We start from the raw sequence: 18,473 nt of genomic DNA on the forward strand, positions 1-18,473 counted from the left end.
GTGGCACAGACACGGACATCTGTCCCAAACGAGAGGGAGAAACTGCTGAGAGATCTGCCAAGATCCTAATTCCCTGGTTTTGGAAGTCCTCCGTGCTCAGAGCTCCCATCGTCCCCCTGAGCTTTTCCTTTGCTTAAGGCATCACTGCAGGTCCTGGAATTGCACTCAGCCCTGGAATGCAGCAGCTGGGGCAGGGATGGATATCCTGGGAAGGGCTTGAGCCTGCAAGAGACTCTTTTCTCCTTCCCAACAGAAGAAAACAGTTTTGTCCAAAACTGGCCAAGCCTGGGACGACAGGGTCCCTTGTCCTTCAAGAAAGCAGAGCTGGCAGTCTCCAGATCCCACTGCCAGCCATGCCAGGAACACCCCAGATGGGAGTTTGTCCCCTGCCCACACATCCCTGAGGCTGTGCTGCCCCTTGGCGAGCAGCTCCAGAGCTTTTCCCCAGCTCCAGGTCTCCAGCACCAAGGGCACGACGGAGCTGGTGTTGTCCCAAAACCACCAGCATTCCCAAGGGAGATCGTCCTCCTCTCCGGGTCAGTGCATGCACTGCAGGGTCCTGCCAGCACCATCACCCCTGGTGCTGCTTCTCCAGCCCCGGCCCTGCAAGAAGAGGGTGGGAGGTGACGCAGTGTCACCCACCAGGCTCAGCTGGGGACAGGGACCCTCAGCCACCCCCCAGCAGGCATAGAAGGGATCCAGGAGCACCATGCACGAGGTGCGCAGCTCCAGGGAGCCAACGAAGCAGCAGCCCGAGGAGGGTTAAAGCCCTCGGGACAGTGGGGAGGTGTCGGCAGCTGCGGCCGGGCTGACACCGGACTCACGTGCCCGAACCCGGGCAGCAGCCTGGGGCTGGCCGCGGGCTGTGGTCCCCGGGGAGGACGGCGGCCAACGCGGGCAGAGGAGAGGCCGGAGGGATGGTGACCCGGCCGGGGGAAACGCTCTCCTCCCAGCTCTCGGCTGCTCCCAGTCAGTCGGACGGACCCGCAGGAGACTCTCCGCCAGCAAACCTGAAATGGGGGAGCGCAGGGGTGAGAGCCCAGACCCTCCCACCATCCACCATCCACCGTCCTGTGCTCCCAGCGTGGCTGAATCCTTCCCAGGGAACTCCTCTGGCACCTCTATCTGCACATCCCTGCAATCTCTCCTGCCCTCAGGCTTCAGGAGGGAAAGGGGTTAGAATCCACAGTAACCACAATAACTCCAATTTTGTCATACTAATTTTAAAAAACCAAACAAAACTTCACTGTGGAAAAAGCCCTGCGGTTTGGAGGTGTAAATCCGTGTCAGGGTGCCGACAGGGTACAGCCACAGCATGGGCGTCCCTGCCACCCCTGCCAGCCCCCTGCTCTGTGCGGGCTGCCGGCTCCGGGAGCGCATTTCCCGTCAAGGGACGGAGCGGGATTAAATTAATTCCCTTCCCAGATTTACACCGCTGGAGGCCAAAGCAACCTGCAGAGCCCAGAGTGGCGAAGGCAGCTTCAGTGCCTCGCTCCGGAGGGGTCCCCGCGTTTTCCTTCTTTAGCAGCAGAAAGTGGGATCGGGAGGAGAAGGGGGAAATCCCAGGCTTTGGGACGCATTCCTGCTCGGCTGGTTTGCTTCCCTGCTCACCACCCGTGTTTCCTTTACCCAGGAACAGCGGGCCAGGTCCTGGCGGGCTGCCGTGGGACTGGTCGGGACCCCAATTTTGCAGCCCAGTAGAGAGGCCAGAGTTTTAGGGGAACATCAGTGAGCAGGGCAGTGGTACCCAGTCCCACATCCCAGAGCCTCTCCCAAGTACCCCGGGGTCCGCCTGCTCCTCCAGCTCTGCACTGCGCTGTCAGAGCACAGTCCCACCACTGACAGCCCCCCCCAGTCACACCCCGAAGGACTGGACCGGATCTCCCGAGCCCCTCCCGAGCAAACGCCTACAGGTACCTACTCATCCAGCTGTGAACACAGCGTGGTCTGCGCGCCGGGCAGCCGGGACTCGCCCAGAGGCCGTTGTCGGTGGCCACCGCCCTGGGGCAGAGGAGTCTCCTCCGTTCTGCTGCAGCTGCCCCGAGCCTCGCCGTCCTCCCCGGAGCGCCCGGGGCCCGCCTTGCTGTCCTCTGCAGGGCCCCCCCGAGGGCTGAAGGCACAGGGGCAGCGCTGCAGGTCCTGCGAGACGGCGTGGAGCCGGCGGTCGGCGCGGCGCGGGCAGCACAGCAGCTTGCGGAAGGCGCTCCTGAAGTCGGGGCTGCGGCAGTAGATGATGGGGTTGAAGGCTGAGTTGATGTAGCCCAGCCAGTTGAGGAAGAGAAAGAGCTGGTCCGGCACCAGTGACCGGCAGAAGACCTTGATGATGTTGGCCACAAAAAAGGGCAGCCAGCAGAGCGTGAAGATGCCCATGATGATGCCCAGGGTTTTGAGCGCCTTGTGCTCCTTGATGGCCAGCAGGCGGGAGGGCCGCCTGCGCCGGCTGCTCCTGGACGTGGGGCTGGGGGGCTCCTGCAGGAACCTCACCTTGTCCTTGCCGATGAGCTGGACGTGCCGCGTAGCCACGGCAAAGACTCGGACGTAAACGAAGATCATGACGAGCAGGGGCACGTAGAAGGATATGGTGGAGGAGATGATGGCGTAGGTCATGTTGGTGACAAAGTCGCAGCAGCGCGGGTCGTCGTAGCAGCGCGCCGCCTGCTCGTCCGCCCCGTCCCGCCACCAGTGGTTCATGATGGGGAGGAAGGAGATGAAGGCAGAGATGGCCCACACCAGGCACACCACGGCCCGCGCCCGGCCCTTGGTCACCAGCGCCTCGTACTGCAGCGGGGAGGTGATGGCGAGGTAGCGATCCACGGCGATGGCGCACAGCGTCTCGATGCTGGCCGTGACACACAGCACGTCCAGCGAGGTCCACAGCTCGCACACCGTCGTGCCGTAGGGCCAGTGGCCGCTCAGCAGGATGGTGGCCCCTGGCGGCACCACCAGCAAGCCCATGATGAGGTCGGCGCACGCCAGCGAGGTGATGAAGACGTTGGTCATGGTCTGCAGCCGCGGCGTCTTGGCGATGGCCACGATCACCAGCAGGTTACCAGTCACGGTGACCAGCACAGTGAGGCTGATGGCGGTCCCCAGCACCCACTGCCGGCCCAGGCTGGCGGCCCCGCTGCAGTTGCCGGAGCCCCCCCAGGCGCTGCCGTTGCCCGCGGGGACGGGGCTCATCTCGGCCGGGCTGGGGGCGCCGGCCCCGCGCCCCGCCGTGCGCTCCCCGCCGCGCTCCCGGCGCAGCCCTCGGGGCGGACCGGCGGGGCCGGGTCCCCTCCGCGCCGGAGGAGGAGCCTTTAAAGGCACGGGGCGGCCCTGGGCCGCCCGCTTCGGAGGGCGAGGGAAGGGGAGCGGGCGGCGGCACCTCCTCCTCCCCCCGGACGCGCTGGCCCGGCCCGCCCCGCTTACCCCGGCATCCCCGCCGGACGCGTCGGCCCCTCGCCCTTCTCCGCGCTCTCCATCCCTTCCCTGAGCCCTCCAGCCCCTGTCTCAGTCCCACGCATCTGTCCCTGTTCCCCACGCACCCTGCACCCTGCCATGCACACCATCCCCTCCCTGCGCACCCCGCTCCTTTTCTGGGAGCCCTCAGCCCTCTGTGCTGCCCTCACCGTGCCCCTCCCAACCTGCCCCTCTCCGTGCACCCCTCGCTGCGCTCAGACTCTCCCTGAGCACGACAGACCGTCCCTGGTGGGGACAGTGACACCCCTGTCATCCCCCTGCCCCGACATCAGCACAGGTTTGGCAAGGTGACAGCCCGCTTCCAAAGATGACAGCAGGGCCGCAGTCACCATCCCACTTCCATATTTATTGCCTGAACCTCCTTCCGGTGGATGGAGTAGATTTTCCTTGCTCCCCTTCCTGAATTTGGGCGGGTGTTTGGAGACCCCCACCCACACTTCCTGCCCCACTCACTTGGCACTGGAGAATCCCCAAAACTCTGGGAGGCTCCACAGCCCCATCACTGCTCCCAGGGCCCCTGAGCAGACTCCAGAGTGGATCGTCTTTCCCTATCAGTTATTTATACAAATATTGGAACTTCTGAGACAGACGGTCTCCAAATGTGGCAGTTTGAAGTTTCAGCCAAATGGGGGAATGTTGACAAAGACGGAAAAAATATGTGTAAAAATGATCTGGTTAGCGTTTCTTCCCATTCATAAGCTACGAAAGCAGAGTCCTGGTTTTATGAGATTGATTTTTACAAGGCTGTTTTGGGTTTTCAAAGTCCTCAGCCAACGGCTTGATCTGATCTCACTCAGCTCCCAGCCCTGGCATTTGCTGCTGGCTGGGAGCAAGCTGGGAATTGCTGTTCACAGGGCAGTTTGTGCTGGCCCCAGAATGGCCCATGGCACAGACACAGCAGTGCAGGGAGGCTGTCATGTGCCAGTGGGGCTGCACACCCAGCTCCAGAGGACACCGGCACACGGGGCTGGATTTGTGTCTGAAAGCAAAGCAGGAGCATCCGTGGGACTGTCCCTGGATGTTCCTTTATCCCTGCTAATGGCCATGAGGGCTTTGGGCTCTGCTGTGTGGAGTCATCCAAGGCCAGGCATGGGGCAGGATGCCCAGCTCTGCCACCACCCTGCAGTGACCAGGGGCTGCTGGCTTCCCACCCTTCCCTACACTTTCCATCCTCACCTCTGCTTCCCATCCCTGCCTCCTCTTCCCTGGCAGTCCCAGCTGCCCTGCTGAGCTGGGCTGTGTGCTGGCTCCCAGACGCCAAAGGGGCTGCCAGACTCATCCCTAGGGGTTTTCCAGCCTGTTTTCCTGCAGACAATCCCTCATGGCATTTTCTGGCCTTGCTCAGCCCACCGTGCCCAGGAAGGAGCTCCCCTGCATTCTGAGCATGGACAGACACACTGCCCACAGCAGGACAGACAGACAGGCGCTCCCGAGGGGCCAAGCAGGCATCCAGCCCCCCCATCCTGGTGGCTTTTCCCTGGAACTCAGATCAGTGCCAGGCTCAGACAGGAGGGCTCAGTGCCCTGCCGTGCTCCTGGGGGTCAGACAGGACTGGGGAGAGGAAGGGAGGGTCCCAGGCCTTTCATCACCACTGGGGAAGTAACGTGGCTCAGTATCTTTGTCCCAGTTTTACAGCTGGAAAAGCTGAAGCACAGAGGTGCTGAGCCTCACCCAGCCCTCGCCCCCATCCCTGCTGCTCCAGAGCCTTGATCTAAGCCCCCACAGGAATGGAGACTGTCCAGCCCAGGACTGTCACTAGGGGAAGCATCCTCTTCCCTTTCCCACCCCTGCAACCAGCCAGGACCACCAGCCTGGCTCTACCTGCACGGCCACTGGCAGTGGGGGAGGCAGAGCCAGCTCTGGCAAAATGCCACAGGAAGCCAAAGGGTCAAGTGTTGTTTAGAAAGCTCTGGGAAAATATGTTTATGCCATGGATCAGAGCAGCTCCTTTGGCTGTTGTTACAGAATAAACAATGGGTATTTAAAAATACTTCTTTACACACAGAGAATCGGAATCAATTAGGGGAGATCCCTACTTGGGGAGAGCTGGGATGCAGGGAACAGACATCTCCTTGCTGGGCAGCACACGGAGTTCCTGGTGCCCACAGATGTGTTTGGAGAGAGGAAACAGATGCCTGAGCTGATCCCGGACACATCTGAGGGCACACGGGCTCTGCTTGATCACAGAGAGTGAGCTGAGAGCTCAAGTAGCAGCTATGGATAAAACAAAAGCTTTTTATAGCTGAGAACTCACTCCCTCCCTGGCATGTGGCCGCATACTCTCCAGTACAGGACACGAGATAAACCCGTCACACTCTGGAGTCACAGTGGTGTCACTGCTCGTGGCCACACTGACAGTGGGAACACCAGCGTCCCCCTCTCCCTTCTGGTTCAGCTTCCTCAGCTTCCCATCACAGCACAGGGTCCAAAACCAGCCCCGGGGCAGCAGGTGATGGCACCAAAACTGCCCATCCCAAGGGAGGACACCTGGGGACAGACAGGATATGGATGAGGGCCATGTGATGCTCTTCCCTCTGCCTAAGAAGGACATGCCCAAGGAGCATCACTTTACCCCAAATTCCCTCCCCAGGCTGGAGCTCTGGGTTCACTGGGGTGGGCTGAGGTCCAGCCTGGGCTTTGGGAATGGGTCCTGCCCCAGCTGTGTGTCCACAGAAGTGACAAACTCTCCTGGACTTTCAGAATAGTTTCCATATCAGACCCACAAATCTTGCTTTGAAGTTGTTTGGGATTCTCTGTCATCACATTTCCTTGTCAGCACATAAACAGGCTGTGATGAAGCTTTAACCCTTGGGTACTGCCTGTCCCAGGAAGCCTGCAGGAAGCTCCACATAAACTCAGGTCTCCATATAAAACCTCCTCCCTGGCAAAGGCGGGCACGGCTCTGGGAGCTGCAGCACTGTCAGCCAAGGCTTGGACAGGAAGGGAAAAATCTCTGTGTCAGAATAATAAAAATGTGCTGTTTCACAGGCGCACTCAATATCCCACGGGCAGTGAGTATCTCACATTCTCGGGGCTCAGGCAGGGTCCGTGCTGTGCATCTGGGGTGGTTCATACCCTGTTGCATGTCCAGGAGCCCCCCTGAGCCAGCTGCTGTCCCAGCACAGCTCCCCCATCACCCAGCGGGATGATCCCTGTGCCACCCCAGCGCTGCCACCCCCGGGGCGAGCCCAGGGTCCCGAGGGGCTCCAAGCTCCCACGTCTCGAGCACTCACATCCTGTTTTCCAAGCGAAGCTCCTGGGAGCTCCGGCCTCTATGGTGATGAAAGAGGCAGCGCGGGCACCCGGAGGTCGGAGCCGGCCCAGCCGGGGCTGAGGTCACTCTGCTCCCTGTTTGTTGCCCGTTCCCACAGCCCCGGTGCCCTTCGGGGCCGGGCAGGGCTGGTGGGATCCCTCTCCTCTCCTGGGGCACCCCGGGGTGAACAGATGGGGGCTGAGGGGTGGGAAACCTGCACTGGAGAATGCAGCTTGTGGCCACTGGATTCACTTCTTCCGAGGACAGGAGATGGAGGCACGGATCTGCCCCCAGGGCCATCCTCCCTGTCCACAGCAGGCAGCCTGAGACCAGGCAAAACCTGAGACTGGCAAAGCCTGGGACCAGGCAAAACCTGAGACTGGGCACAGCCTGGGACCGGGTAAAACCCGAGACTGGCACAGCCTGGGACCCGGCAAAACCTGAGATTGGCACAGCCTGGGACCAGGCAAAACCTGAGACTGGCACAGCCTGGGACCAGGCAAAACCTGAGATTGGCACAGCCTGGGACCAGGCAAAACCCGAGACTGGGCACAGCCTGGGACTGGGCACAGCAGCTCCTCAGAGCTGCAGCTCTTCCCGAGTCCACAGCAGCACTGAGAGAATGAGGGAAAGGGGCACCGAGATCCTGAAACCCAGCCAGTGACAAAGGCTGCGCTAAGGCAACCCCAAGTCCTGCTCCCGCTCCCCAGATCCCTGTGCAATTGTGTTTTCAAATTTAAAAATTAATTATAGTAAAGGTGTTTTGTTTCCTACATTGCTGAGAGTAAAGCCTGCGACAGCAGCAGGGCAGTGCCTGCAGCAGTTATTCCCAATTTCTGACATTTTTATCAACCCCTGAAGGATTCATTTCTGACAGGTCCCATCTCCTTCCAGCTGCAAGTACCCAGAGAAGGGAGAATCCTCGTGCTACCACCAGGACTGCAAAGCTTTTACAGATGTTTTCACAGCTCCTTTCCCATTGTTTCTGCTTTTCCTTCAGCTGTTGCAAAAGCAAACTGGGGAAGGAGGGAGAAGTTTGCAATGACACGGGTCCAGATTTCACAAAAAGTGTGGGAAGTGTCGAGAAAAAACGTCAACAACAGAAGTAACGTCAGAGAGAGCTGAGCTTTCGGGCAGCTGAGCTTTCCGAGGGAGAGAGGAGCATCCCGGCCGTGGGATTCCCAGCTCTGCCCCAAAGCAAGGTGGGAGGGAGAGGGCCCAGCCCCTCTTTGGGGAAGCTGGCAGGGATGAGTGAGCAAGTGCCGGCAGCCCCACGTGGAGCCGCCTGCCAGCCCAGCCACACCACGGGCCACCGGCCAAGCAGCCACGTGCCACCCGGCTGCCTCCCCCTGCCCCTCCTCTGTCCCCTGCCTGCCTCTGCCAAAGCCCCCGGCTGTGCCCCCACTGCCCAGCAGCGCCCATCCATGCTCCCCAGCCCCCGTGCCCCCTCCTGGGGCTGACTCCAGGCTGTGTTTGCTTCCAGCCCAATGTTTGCAGGGAGGAAGACCAACAACAACGAGGAAGAGGAGGAGGAAGAGAGTCTTCCCCCCTGGCTCTGGCCATGGGTACCGCGGTAAATCCCATGCTACAGGAGCTGTTTCCAGCACGTCAAGAGTAGGACCCAAAGAGCACAACCCAGGGCTGCATTTTGGGGTGCTGAGCAATGCCAGGGGGGTCACAGTCAGGGTTTCCTGCCGGGGGCTGGGGCCAGCGGAGATGCCCTACCCCAAGGCAGGATGGGCTTGTTTATGGGGCAACTTTTATCTGTACAAACAGCCCTTGGGCGGGCAGCAGGGATGTGGCTTTGTCCGGGTCTGTCCTTATCGCCAGCCGCGATCGGAGGGGAATGTAAACACAGACGGATGGGGTGGAAATGCCGCGGCACAGGGACATCCTCAGCGGGATGGGGTCCATCATCATCCCGTCCTTCACGGGGCTGGAGTGGGGACCCCAGGCCTCCGTGGGAGCGGTGGGATGCAGGGAGGGCTGGGAATGAGCCTTCCCAGACAGGAGGTGATGGATGGGCCAGGGTGAAAGCTGCCAGCCCACCAGGCAGGAGTTTATCCTTCCCTCGGGTTATTTGCTTCCTGCCTCAGCAAACCTTCCTGTAATCACAGTCCCGGGACCGGTGGTGGCAGGGCTGGGCAGGAGCTGCCCCTCAGATCCCCCAGGGCTGCTCTCACACCAGGGACTGGGGCATTTCATGACTTTTAAGACACATTCTTCCCTAGGACCTGCCAGCAGAGTGAGTCCTTCCCCAAAAGCCACCTCTGCTCAGCTCCCAGTGATTCAAACCAGGTCAGGAGCAAAGACAGTGCTGGTGGAGAGACGGACACCTCGGAGAGGCACTTCTGCTCCCGATTTAGAAGGCAAAAATGCGATAACTTTGTATCACATGAGGATGACAAAGGGCTTTCCGGCCCTGGGAGCTGCCCATGGAATGGGCAGATAAAATGCCCTGGAGAGGAACACACTGTAATCGGAGGGTGCTGGTGGTGAGGGTAGGAGAACACCCAACGCCTCTTCCCTGCCTGCAGGCAGCTGCCGGGCAGCTGGAGCTCTTGTCCGGGGCAGGAGTGTCCCTGTCCCCATCCCCTGTGTGCTGCCGAGCTCCAGCAGGCACTGGCACGGTGACACCCTGCTCTGCCCAGCCAGGATGTGCCCTTAAACTCCGACCTTCCCCCGGTCCTTGACCCCAACACGGTCCATTCTCCAGCTGGAGGAGGAGGAGGAAATGGCAGTGGCCGCCTCTCTGGGTTGGGGGTCACTGCTGATGTCATTCATGGCGGAAATGTTATTTTCCTGCCCCAATACCCACTAATCGATTCAGCAGCTGGCACAGGGCGAGGGCTGCCTGCCTGGCACCACAGCCCGCCCGGGCTCCTGGGGGTTCTTGGGGGTACCACAGCCTGCCTGGGGTCCCACAGGACCTTGGGGGGCAGAAACACCCCTTGGGGTGCATAGCCCAACCTGGCAGGACACCACTGCCCCGATACCGAAATGCTGCCCCATAGAAAAGGCTCAGAGATCCCCTGGGGACCCGCAGCACCCCAGGGCGGCACCGGGATGGGGCCGGCCCCGGCCTGGGGTCCGGAGCCTGCGTGGCTGCCGAGCTCCATCTGTTGGAGCCGGGGCGATGCTTTGGGCAGGCCGGGGCTGGCTGGGTCCCACCGCCGCCTGGAGCAGAGGAGCAGCCTCGACCCCCGGCCCAGGGACAGTCACTGCCGCAGCCTGGGTGACCCCGCGGTGCTGCAGCACCGGCGGAGCGCTGGCCGAGTGCTGCCGGCATCTGCTGGCGTCTGTGCCGGCATCTGCGCTGGAATCCAGCCTGGCTCCCGGCATCCCGGCCGTCAGCAGATGTCAGCACCGGACCGGTGTCCGGTGAGGGTCGGCAGAGCCCTGCGGCCACGGCTGCTGGGGCAGGGTACTCGTGAGCACGGTGGTCCCAAGGACGCTCGGAGGGGCTTCATTCCAGGGGCTCCATCCCTGGGTTCGCCAACCTCCTCCTGCCCAGCCCAGCTGACCCTGCCCCCCTCCCACCGCACTTCAGCTTCTCTTTAAATCCTTTCTTTCATAAGTTATTAAGACAAACCCTATTTTTCCACAGCTCCAGGCCCGGACAGCCCCACCGGAGCATCCCCGGGGACGCGGAGTGGGGGGCGCGGGACCCGTGTGTGGCCCCGCGGCTCCTCGCGCGTTTGTTCCCGGCCCTCGGGGGAGGCAGAGCCATTTGGGACGGGGCAGACATCTGTCCCCGCCGCGTTCCCACGGGGACCACCCGGACCTCCCAGGGCGACCACCCCGCGTGGGCAAGGGAAGGCACGGAGGGCAGCGCTGCCAATAGCCCCAGGACTCCGCGGGGTCCCCGCGTGGAGAAGGAACCGCGGAACGGGGGGCGCGACCCCAAAATCGGGGGGCACAGACCGGGGATGCGTCGGGTTGGGAAAAGGAGAGGACAAAAATAGGAGGAAAAGGTGGGGGGGGGGGGGGGGGAAGGGAAGAAAAGGGGACCCGTCGGGGGTCCCGGCCAGACCCCGCCCATTTGCCGCTAAGCCCCGCCCCTTGCTGGGCTAAACACCGCCCCCGCGCCAGTTGATGTCATTAGCATAATCCCGCCCGTTCCGGATAAACCCCGCCCATATCGACGTTGGCCCCGCCCGCTCCGGGCCCCGCCCCTGTCCCTTCCCGCGGCGGAAGGGGCGGGGCCCGGGCCGGAAGCGGCGGTGGCGGCGGCAGCGCCGCTCCTGCTGCCGGTGCGGGTCCCGTCATGTCGGGACGCTGCTGCCACGGGCAGACGCCCAGTCGCGACATCCCCGGCACCGGCAAGTGCCTCGCCCTGCCCGACGGGGCCCCGCTGCCGCCCGGCGACTACAGCACCACGCCGGGGGGCACCGTGTTCGGGACCACGCCGGGCGGTGAGCGCCGGGCCGGCCGGGGGGGAGAGCGGGGAGGTCTCGCCGGCGGGAGGGAGGCCTGGGGGGCTCGGTTTGAGCGAGGGTTGGCAGGGCCGGGGGAGCGCTCCCCTTCTGTCCCGGGTGAAGGACGGGGAGCCCCCGCCGTGTCCCGGGACTCGGTGGAGGATTTCGGGGGGCCGGGGCACCAGGACAGCGCCTGCCGAGGTGTCCGAGCACGGCATCGCCTCGGGAGCCTCGCAGGGAGCAGCCTTGGGGCCCCGTGGTTACTGATTAATTCTAATCTCTGATATTTGCTGTTTTCTCTGGCAGTCAACAAACCCTGGGGCCTTTTTCTTTATTCCTAATCCCAAATTGTTCCAAATTGTGGAGGCACGGTGCTCTGCTGCTGCAAACGCGCCATGGGCTTGTTCCCTCTTTGTCTGCTGCGAGGTCCTGGGCAGCCTCAGAGCTGCCAGGAGAGGAATCTGTCGGGATTTGATCCTCAAGTAAGAATAATAAACTGGTTATGCTAAGGGTTCCTCTGTTAGAAAGGTTTTTGTGTCCCCATCTCCTCCCTGGGTGTTCGTTTTTGGCAGTTTGGGCCCCAGGGAAGTGGCCGCAGTTGCAGGTGATGGCCCCTGGCACAGGGGCAGCGTGGGGAATTCCAGCGACTTCTGCTGCCCCTGAGCCTTGGGATGATTTCTTTTCCACACCTTGTGGAATTTCCCACCTCTCCCCGATGCCGCTGCACATCGCTGCATCCACGTGCGGGTGGGTGTGAGCACCAGGAATGGTGAAGCCAGAAGAACAAACTGTGGGACGGGATCGAGGGTTTGTCGGTCCCTCGGATCTACCGCAGGATTCCAAGGGTTAAAATTCGGAGAGAAGGGGAAGTGACACTGCTGACTCACGGGTGTTGGTGGGTGCAGAAAAGCTGAGGTTTGGGGTTGTTTTGGCCGCTTGTTCCCTCTCTGAAAGCAGCGAATCGCTGCCGGCTCCTGCAGAGGTGCGGGAGCCTTCCCCACCGTGAGTAACGCAGCAGAAATGAGCAATTAGCGGCACTAATGAGCCCTCCGGCGCTATCAGCCCTTTGTCCCCGGGCAGTTCCTGAGTGCCTGCAGCGGGAGGAGAAGATGGGCAGCGTTTATGGCCAGGGTGTGCCCACATGGCTGTCGCAGCCTGCCCGGGGACACCGTGTTTGGGGACACCGTGTTTGGGGACACCGTGTGCTGCCCGGCCCTGCTGCGGGATCGCTGCGGTGCTGAGCTCAGGGAGGATTCCGAGCTGCTGCAGGACAGACACACGGGGCTGTGTGTCTGCCTTGTGGGGCTTGCAGGGTGCAGAACGTCCCATGGTGTGCGGGTTTTCCTGGTAAATGGTCCCTGAGAGCGCCGGGGAGCTGCTGGGATGGTGGCTTTGGACGTGTGCAGGAGCCTGTGACAGCCCAGGCTGGGTGTCCTGCCCAGGGTGTCCAGCCCCAGCTCTCCACAGGCCCGTGGCTTTCAGAAGTTCTGGCCATGAGGTTGTTGGAGGAGCATGGAAGCTCCCACTGCTGGTACAGGAACTGCACTTCCAGGAATCTCTGTCCTCATCCTCCTCCATGAGCTTCCCAGGAATTTGACACCCCTGTCCCAGCCAGCTGAACTGTTGTGTTGGATCTTCCTCCCAAAACAACTCGAGTTCAGAATCCTCAGTGAAAAGTTTTTCAGTGTTTTGAGAACTCCCTGGCAGAACTTCATTGGAACACAACAGCTGGACATGTTATTTTATGTATTTATTTTATATTTATGGTGTTCAAACTAAAGGGAGTTGATTGTTCCAGGACAGATGGTGGCAGGAGCTGTTTGCCCACATGTGTGTACTTTAGTTAACACTTTTGGGGAGGGTACAAGGACAAGTCCCTTTCCCTCTTGCTGGAACAGAAGCAAAGCAGGATATACCCAATCCAGAGGAATGTGCAGCCTCCTCTTGGGACGCAAACTCTGTTTTCCAGCACTTGCTGGGTTAAGGCTGTGGGCTGTTTGGAAGGATCCCTTTTCTGCCTGTGGTTTTTGAGCTTTTTCCATGAAATTCCTTCATAAGGAACAGGGTGTTCAGTGGTGTTCCTGGAAATCCATGGCTGGAGGCTCGATGTGCTAGGCTGGAGCTGGGAGGTTCCTGGTTAACCCTTGGAGCATTTAGCACGTGTGTAAGCCTTGAGCAAGGTGTGTGTAAGTGGTGCTCTGCCAAGGGAAGTGTCCCTGCAGGAATTCCTGCTGGGCAGTGCTCAGAGGGACATGGCCCTGCCCCATCCTGTCCCCTGCTGCGTGTCCACTTGCAGCTTTCAGCCCGGTTCTGGTCACGAGTGGAAATTAAATTCAGTTTTCTGTTTGCTTTGTGGGCTGGTGTGACCTTGAGCGAGGTGGAGGGAGCTGGATCTGCTGCTTCCAGCCCCTGACTGGGGTTTGGAGACCTATGCTGCCCCTGGGCAGCAGCTGGCACCATTTGGGTACCTGATGTCTCACCTTTCGTGGCAGGTACAGTGTCAGTGTACCTGGGATTCTGGTAAGGTAACCCAGACTGAGCAGTGAAGGGGCACTTAAATATAAATAAATATAAATAAATCCAACCTCTGAGTGTTTTGGATTGCAAGGGACCTTAAAGATCTTCAAGTTCCCCCGCCCTGGGCTGGGCAGGGAGGGCTGACCTTGTTCCTGTCCCCTCCAGGTACCAGGATTATTTATGACCGTAAGTTCTTGATGGAATGCCGCAATTCTCCGGTTGCCAAAACTCCCCCCTCCGACCTTCCGGACATTCCAGGCGTGACCAGCCCCAGCGTGGAGGAGTTGAAGCTTGAAAACCACCACGTCCAAAGCTGTGAGGAGAAAGTGAGCACAGGTGAGTGCAGGCAGCAAAACCCCAGCAGCCTGTGAGGTGCAGTGCTGCTTCCTAGAAATTCCAGAGCTGGAACGGAGCCAGGAGATTCCCAGGAACTGGGGTCAGTTCTCCAATAACTTCTTGGAAAGTCACAGTGGCCTCAGTGTCACAGGGTAACAAGGTTCTCGCAGTTGTTTGATGCTGCTGTGGGCCCCAGCATTGGGACTTTCACAGTTATTAGGTGAAATTTGATATAATTGCCATTAATTCAGCATTTGAGAAGCTGCTGTTGGATTAGGAGCCCAGTGGAGAGCAGAGGGGCAGCTGCTGCTGCCTCTCCCTGAGCTGGTCCGTGCTGCAGCTGCTTGGAGTTTCAAGTTACAATTCAGAGTAGGATTTACTTGGGTTTTTAATATCAGCCTGAGTTGTAAATTCCTCCTGCCTGTTTCTGACCCTGTTTTGTGACAGGGACACTTCACTGAGGCCCTGCTGCTGCAACACGAGCCAGTGTTGCCCTTGAAGAATTGTTTTTAAACTTATTTGAGGTTATTTCTTGAAGCAACCTGAGCCTACCAAGTGCAAGTATTTATCTCTAAAAATAAAGATCTGAAGGCTCTTGTGTGCTTGCTCCAAGCAAAATCTTCCCAGAATCAGGATTGCCTCATACCTGACACACTGCTGTGACCCCAAGTGGCTCCCTGGCACCCTGAAATGCAGACTGGCTGCTGGGTTGTGACTCTCCCAGAGTATCCCTGTCCTCAGGAGCAGCTCCTGGCTGCCCTCACTGGTTCCTGTCAGGCTGTGGGAGCAGCCCTTGGGCTAATGAGTGTGAAATGTGCCTGGCTGCATTTGTACCTGTGATTGCCCCAGTGTGGTTCTTTACATTCCTGCTTACAAGGAAATCTAGGGGAAAGAATAAATTATTTAAAGGGCATTTTCTCTACCTCTTCTCTGGTATGATTGAGGGAGGTCTCCCAGCACTGACAGCTTTTTACCAGAGCTTCACAAGATGATTTTCACACCGCTCTGGTGCCTGAATGCAGATTTCAAGCCCAAACTACCCCATTTCTGAAGCAGATGCTCCTTCACTAAAGTCTTTGGTATTTAATGTGGAACTCTGAGCACTCACTGTGGTTTTGTCCCTCCCAGCAGGTGAGGAAGAGCAGTTTGACATGGACATCTAAGGCACCTGCCTGGAGAGTGCTGATCCAGCGAAGCACCAGGACTTGTCTTGAGGATTCCCACCAGCCAGGCTTACAGCAGCCATGCCTTGAGTGCCTTCCTGCTCCTGGGAAAGGCAGATTCCCTCAGGAGAGCAGAGCAGTCCTGTTCCAGGGGCCAGGTCTCGGGATGCTGGAGGAGACACTCTTCCCCCCTTGGTTTCAGTTCCAGTTTTATGCTTTTGTTAATCATTTTAATACTGTAACAGTTACAGAAATGCAATATAAGGGAGAAATAAAAATCGTGTGGAGTCTCCTGGTGTGGAGATGAATGCAATAAACGTGGCTTCTGTTCCTTATTCCAACAAGAAACCACTGACCTGAGGCATTAAAATGGTGCCCCCTGTGCTGCTGGGGCTGGGCCAAACATCCCTGCTCCCTGGGGGAAGTTTTGGTCTGCCAAATCTGCCCCCAGACTAGTGACAAAAACTGTCCCCTGAGTGCTTCCAGAAGGCTCTGTCACAAGTTGTGCTCTCTTGCCTGCCTGGCGAGGACTGGGCTTGGGCTGCAGGTGGAAATATTTGGGATCAGTTCAGCTGGAGGCACTTGGAGGGTTCCTGGCTGAGCTGCCAGGGAGAGGAAGGGGCCTCCAGCTCCTCCACTGCACTTACTTCTTTTTGGCCTCTGCTTGCCTGGGTTTGTGATCCACGGTGAAATTTCCTGCTTTGCCCTTGCTTCTCTTTCATTGGGTGGTGGGCAGGGAGAAGAGCTTTTGGGAAGAGGGCTTCACAGGGAGGTTAGAAATGAAGTCAGTCTGGGTTTCAGATGTGAATTTTCATCAGAGAAAGTTAATTTTACTGTGGGAAGGTTCAGTTTTGGTCCCCAGGACAAATATCTTCATTTTTAGCCTCAGTGAGGTTTGATAAATGTGGTCTAGACAGTCTGTAAGAAACGTTGCTGAGTTACTGCTGGGGGGGGTGGAAGCACCTCAGAGGATGAGAATCTGTAAGGGGCACAGCCTGAACTTCAGAATTCCCAAACCACAAGGAATGTCTGTGCAGATCAGGTTTGGTAGATAGCATTTAAATATCTGCTAATGAAGCTCAGTGGTGACATTATGATATGCAAATCCTCAATAATGAGTAACAGAACAAAGCAGTTGCTGCAGATAAATCTACATTTCTCTAAGATAAGATTTAAGGGTTTCTCTGAAATCTTAATGGGAACAAATCCAAATTCATTGCCCTCAGGTGTGACTTTATCAGTCTCAGTTGCACCAGTTAGGTTCTGAGGATGGTTTAGAGAGGAGCTGTGCAGCTGGGACTGACTTTTTTCTGTGCTAAAGTGGCAATTCTGGTTTAAAATGGCACTGCTGGACTGTAGTGTAGCCGCAGATTTTGGTTTAGGAAAACTTTCCCGTATTGATGGTAATTTCCCAAAGTTCCCCTGCTTTGGGGAAGACTGAAATAGCCATGGCAGCCTGGGCAGGGATGAATCCCTGGGGCTCGTTCTCCTGATCTGTCCTAACCAAAACGTCAGGAGTTACTGCTCCAGCTTTGGATTGATGGAACCCTTGGTGAGCAGGTTTCCTGGACAGGGACCTCAGCAGGATTGGCTGTCCTGTGGCTGGGCAGTGTCCCACTGAGTCACCCAGGACTGTGGTTTTGGTGGGAGATGAGGGCTGGCAGCCCTGGGATCCTCCAGAGGTGTCACCCCAAGCTGAGGGCTGCACATCCAGGAAGTTTGGGGGAGAAACGAGCTGACTTCAACCATGGCTGTTGCAGGAGCCTTGTGGTGCTGGGCTTTAGTGTCGCAACAAAAGCGGCTGCCTGTTTTTTGGGGGGTGTCAGGTATTGCAGGTAATGCTCTTAAATGCCATACCCTCCCACCTGCAGGAGTGGTAACACGTGCTGGAGGTGCAAAGTGCTTTGTCTATGTCCCGGCAGCTTTGGCAGCTTTACATCGGTATCTGCTGCTTATGCAGACCTGGGGCAGCATCAAAGCACCAGGTGCCTCCCACACTGATAATTCAGAGGGAGGGAGAAAACCCTGTGAAACACCTGGCCAGGTGTGACCAGGGGTCCTGCTGGGCTCTGGGTTCAGGGCCCTGGGGCCATGGGCACATCAGGACCGGTGTGGGGGGCAGAGGGAACCGTGACCAAAGCAGGGGATGTGATGAGGTGATGTGACGCTCATGGACATCTGCTCTGGTGCAATTTGTCCCAAGCCCATTCCTTAAACCTTTTCACCCGTGCTGTGGGACCAAGTGGTCTCAGCATCCCATTGCTCTGGTCCTTCATCCTTCACTCCCTCCCTCCCTCCCTCACACCTCCAGCTGCTGCATCCTTCACCCAGACAGTTTTGGATTCACCTCCCACAGGCATTCATGTTTGCAGCTCTCCAAGCTTGCCCGAGCCTTGCAAGGAGCAGCTCAGCATTCCAGGGCACATCCCTGCTTCCCCAGGCTCTGTTCCTCACCTGACACTTGCGCTCCCAGGCTGAGGAGCTGCGTTTTGCACGGGCTGAGCCCAGTTGTGCACGGTGGGAGGGAGGGAAGGAGGCAGTCGTGGGTGGCTGAGGCACAGCTGGGATGCTCTGGGGAGGTCCAGGGACAAGTTGGCTTTGTCGTTGCATTTCCCATCCCAGCCCCTTTTTGTCTCAGGCAGGCAGAGCAGCACACCCGGTGTCCCTGTGTCCTACCCCATGTCCCTGTGCCCTGCTCTGTGTCCCAGTCACCGGACAAACGCCACCTGCCCGACCCAGCTGGAGTTCTAATGCACCATTTGTACAAATATCACCCTCGGCCTGTGATAAGACCCCTCGGTTTGTTTGTTCTCGCTTTTTCCTTTTTGTGTGTTCAAAGTAATCTGTGCCTGCAGCACACCCTGTCCAAGTCAGCCCTTCCCAGAGCAGAACCTGCCAGCTCCCCTCAGGCCTGGGATGCTGAAGGGTCCTGGGCATCCCCACACTTTATTGTCCTGCGTGTCTGGGCTCCCTCTGTCCCCCAGCCGATGTAGACTGGGGCAGGAGCAGGGCCAGAGCTCTCCCTGCTCAGTTCAGATCCCTCCTCACAGCCCGAGCCTGGCGGAGCCCGGCTCGACAGCAGATCCTTCCCTAAACCCGACTTTATTGTCATTGTCCACACTTTGATGTTTTTCTTACAGCCCTGGAATCCCAGCCTTTATTTTTCCACCCTGTTCTTCCCAGGGAACGGCTGCTGCCTCCCCCTGCCCCGCCACAACTTTTGAACCCGCTGCAGGATTCCAAGCAGGCGTGATGGAGGGGCAGAGATGGCAGAGATACAGCACCCGGCGGGGCACGGGGGGCAGGGGTCCCGGGGTGGGCCGT

General features: G+C 58.8%; 2 protein-coding genes across 3 annotated transcripts; one reads left to right on the forward strand and one right to left on the reverse strand.

Moving 5' to 3' along the window:
* Nucleotides 1–970: 970 nt before the first annotated feature.
* On the reverse strand, nt 971–3,180 carry ADRB3 (adrenoceptor beta 3). Its single transcript, XM_062510706.1, has 2 exons — nt 1,922–3,180; nt 971–1,010 (listed from the first exon to the last, which is right to left on the reverse strand). Exons 1-2 carry the CDS (start codon nt 3,178–3,180, stop codon nt 971–973), a joined length of 1,299 nt encoding a protein of 432 aa, XP_062366690.1.
* A 7,752-nt stretch (nt 3,181–10,932) lies between these two features.
* Nucleotides 10,933–15,460, forward strand: EIF4EBP1 (eukaryotic translation initiation factor 4E binding protein 1). Of its 2 annotated transcripts, none has more exons than XM_062510577.1 (3): nt 10,933–11,130; nt 13,816–13,986; nt 15,115–15,460. In XM_062510577.1, the coding sequence occupies exons 1-3, from the start codon at nt 10,983–10,985 to the stop codon at nt 15,147–15,149; spliced, it is 354 nt and encodes a 117-aa protein (XP_062366561.1). In that variant the 5' UTR covers nt 10,933–10,982; the 3' UTR covers nt 15,150–15,460. The 2 variants fall into 2 exon arrangements, with proteins under 2 accessions (XP_062366561.1, XP_062366562.1); XM_062510578.1 differs by having other exon boundaries at nt 15,118–15,460.
* Nucleotides 15,461–18,473: the final 3,013 nt, after the last annotated feature.

This window comes from Cinclus cinclus, chromosome 29, assembly GCF_963662255.1.
Source record: "Cinclus cinclus chromosome 29, bCinCin1.1, whole genome shotgun sequence".
NCBI classification, from domain to species: Eukaryota; Metazoa; Chordata; class Aves; order Passeriformes; family Cinclidae; genus Cinclus; species Cinclus cinclus.

Coding starts and splice junctions, on each gene's coding strand:
- ADRB3 (XM_062510706.1), bottom strand. CDS start 3,180: ATGAGCCCCGTCCCCGCGGGCAACGGCAGCGCCTGGGGGGGCTCCGGC. Junction 1,011..1,921: donor CTGTGTTCACAGCTGGATGA/GTAGGTACCTGT, acceptor CCCCCATTTCAG/GTTTGCTGGCGGAGAGTCTC.
- EIF4EBP1 (XM_062510577.1), top strand. CDS start 10,983: ATGTCGGGACGCTGCTGCCACGGGCAGACGCCCAGTCGCGACATCCCC. Junction 11,131..13,815: donor GTTCGGGACCACGCCGGGCG/GTGAGCGCCGGG, acceptor TGTCCCCTCCAG/GTACCAGGATTATTTATGAC. Junction 13,987..15,114: donor TGAGGAGAAAGTGAGCACAG/GTGAGTGCAGGC, acceptor TGTCCCTCCCAG/CAGGTGAGGAAGAGCAGTTT.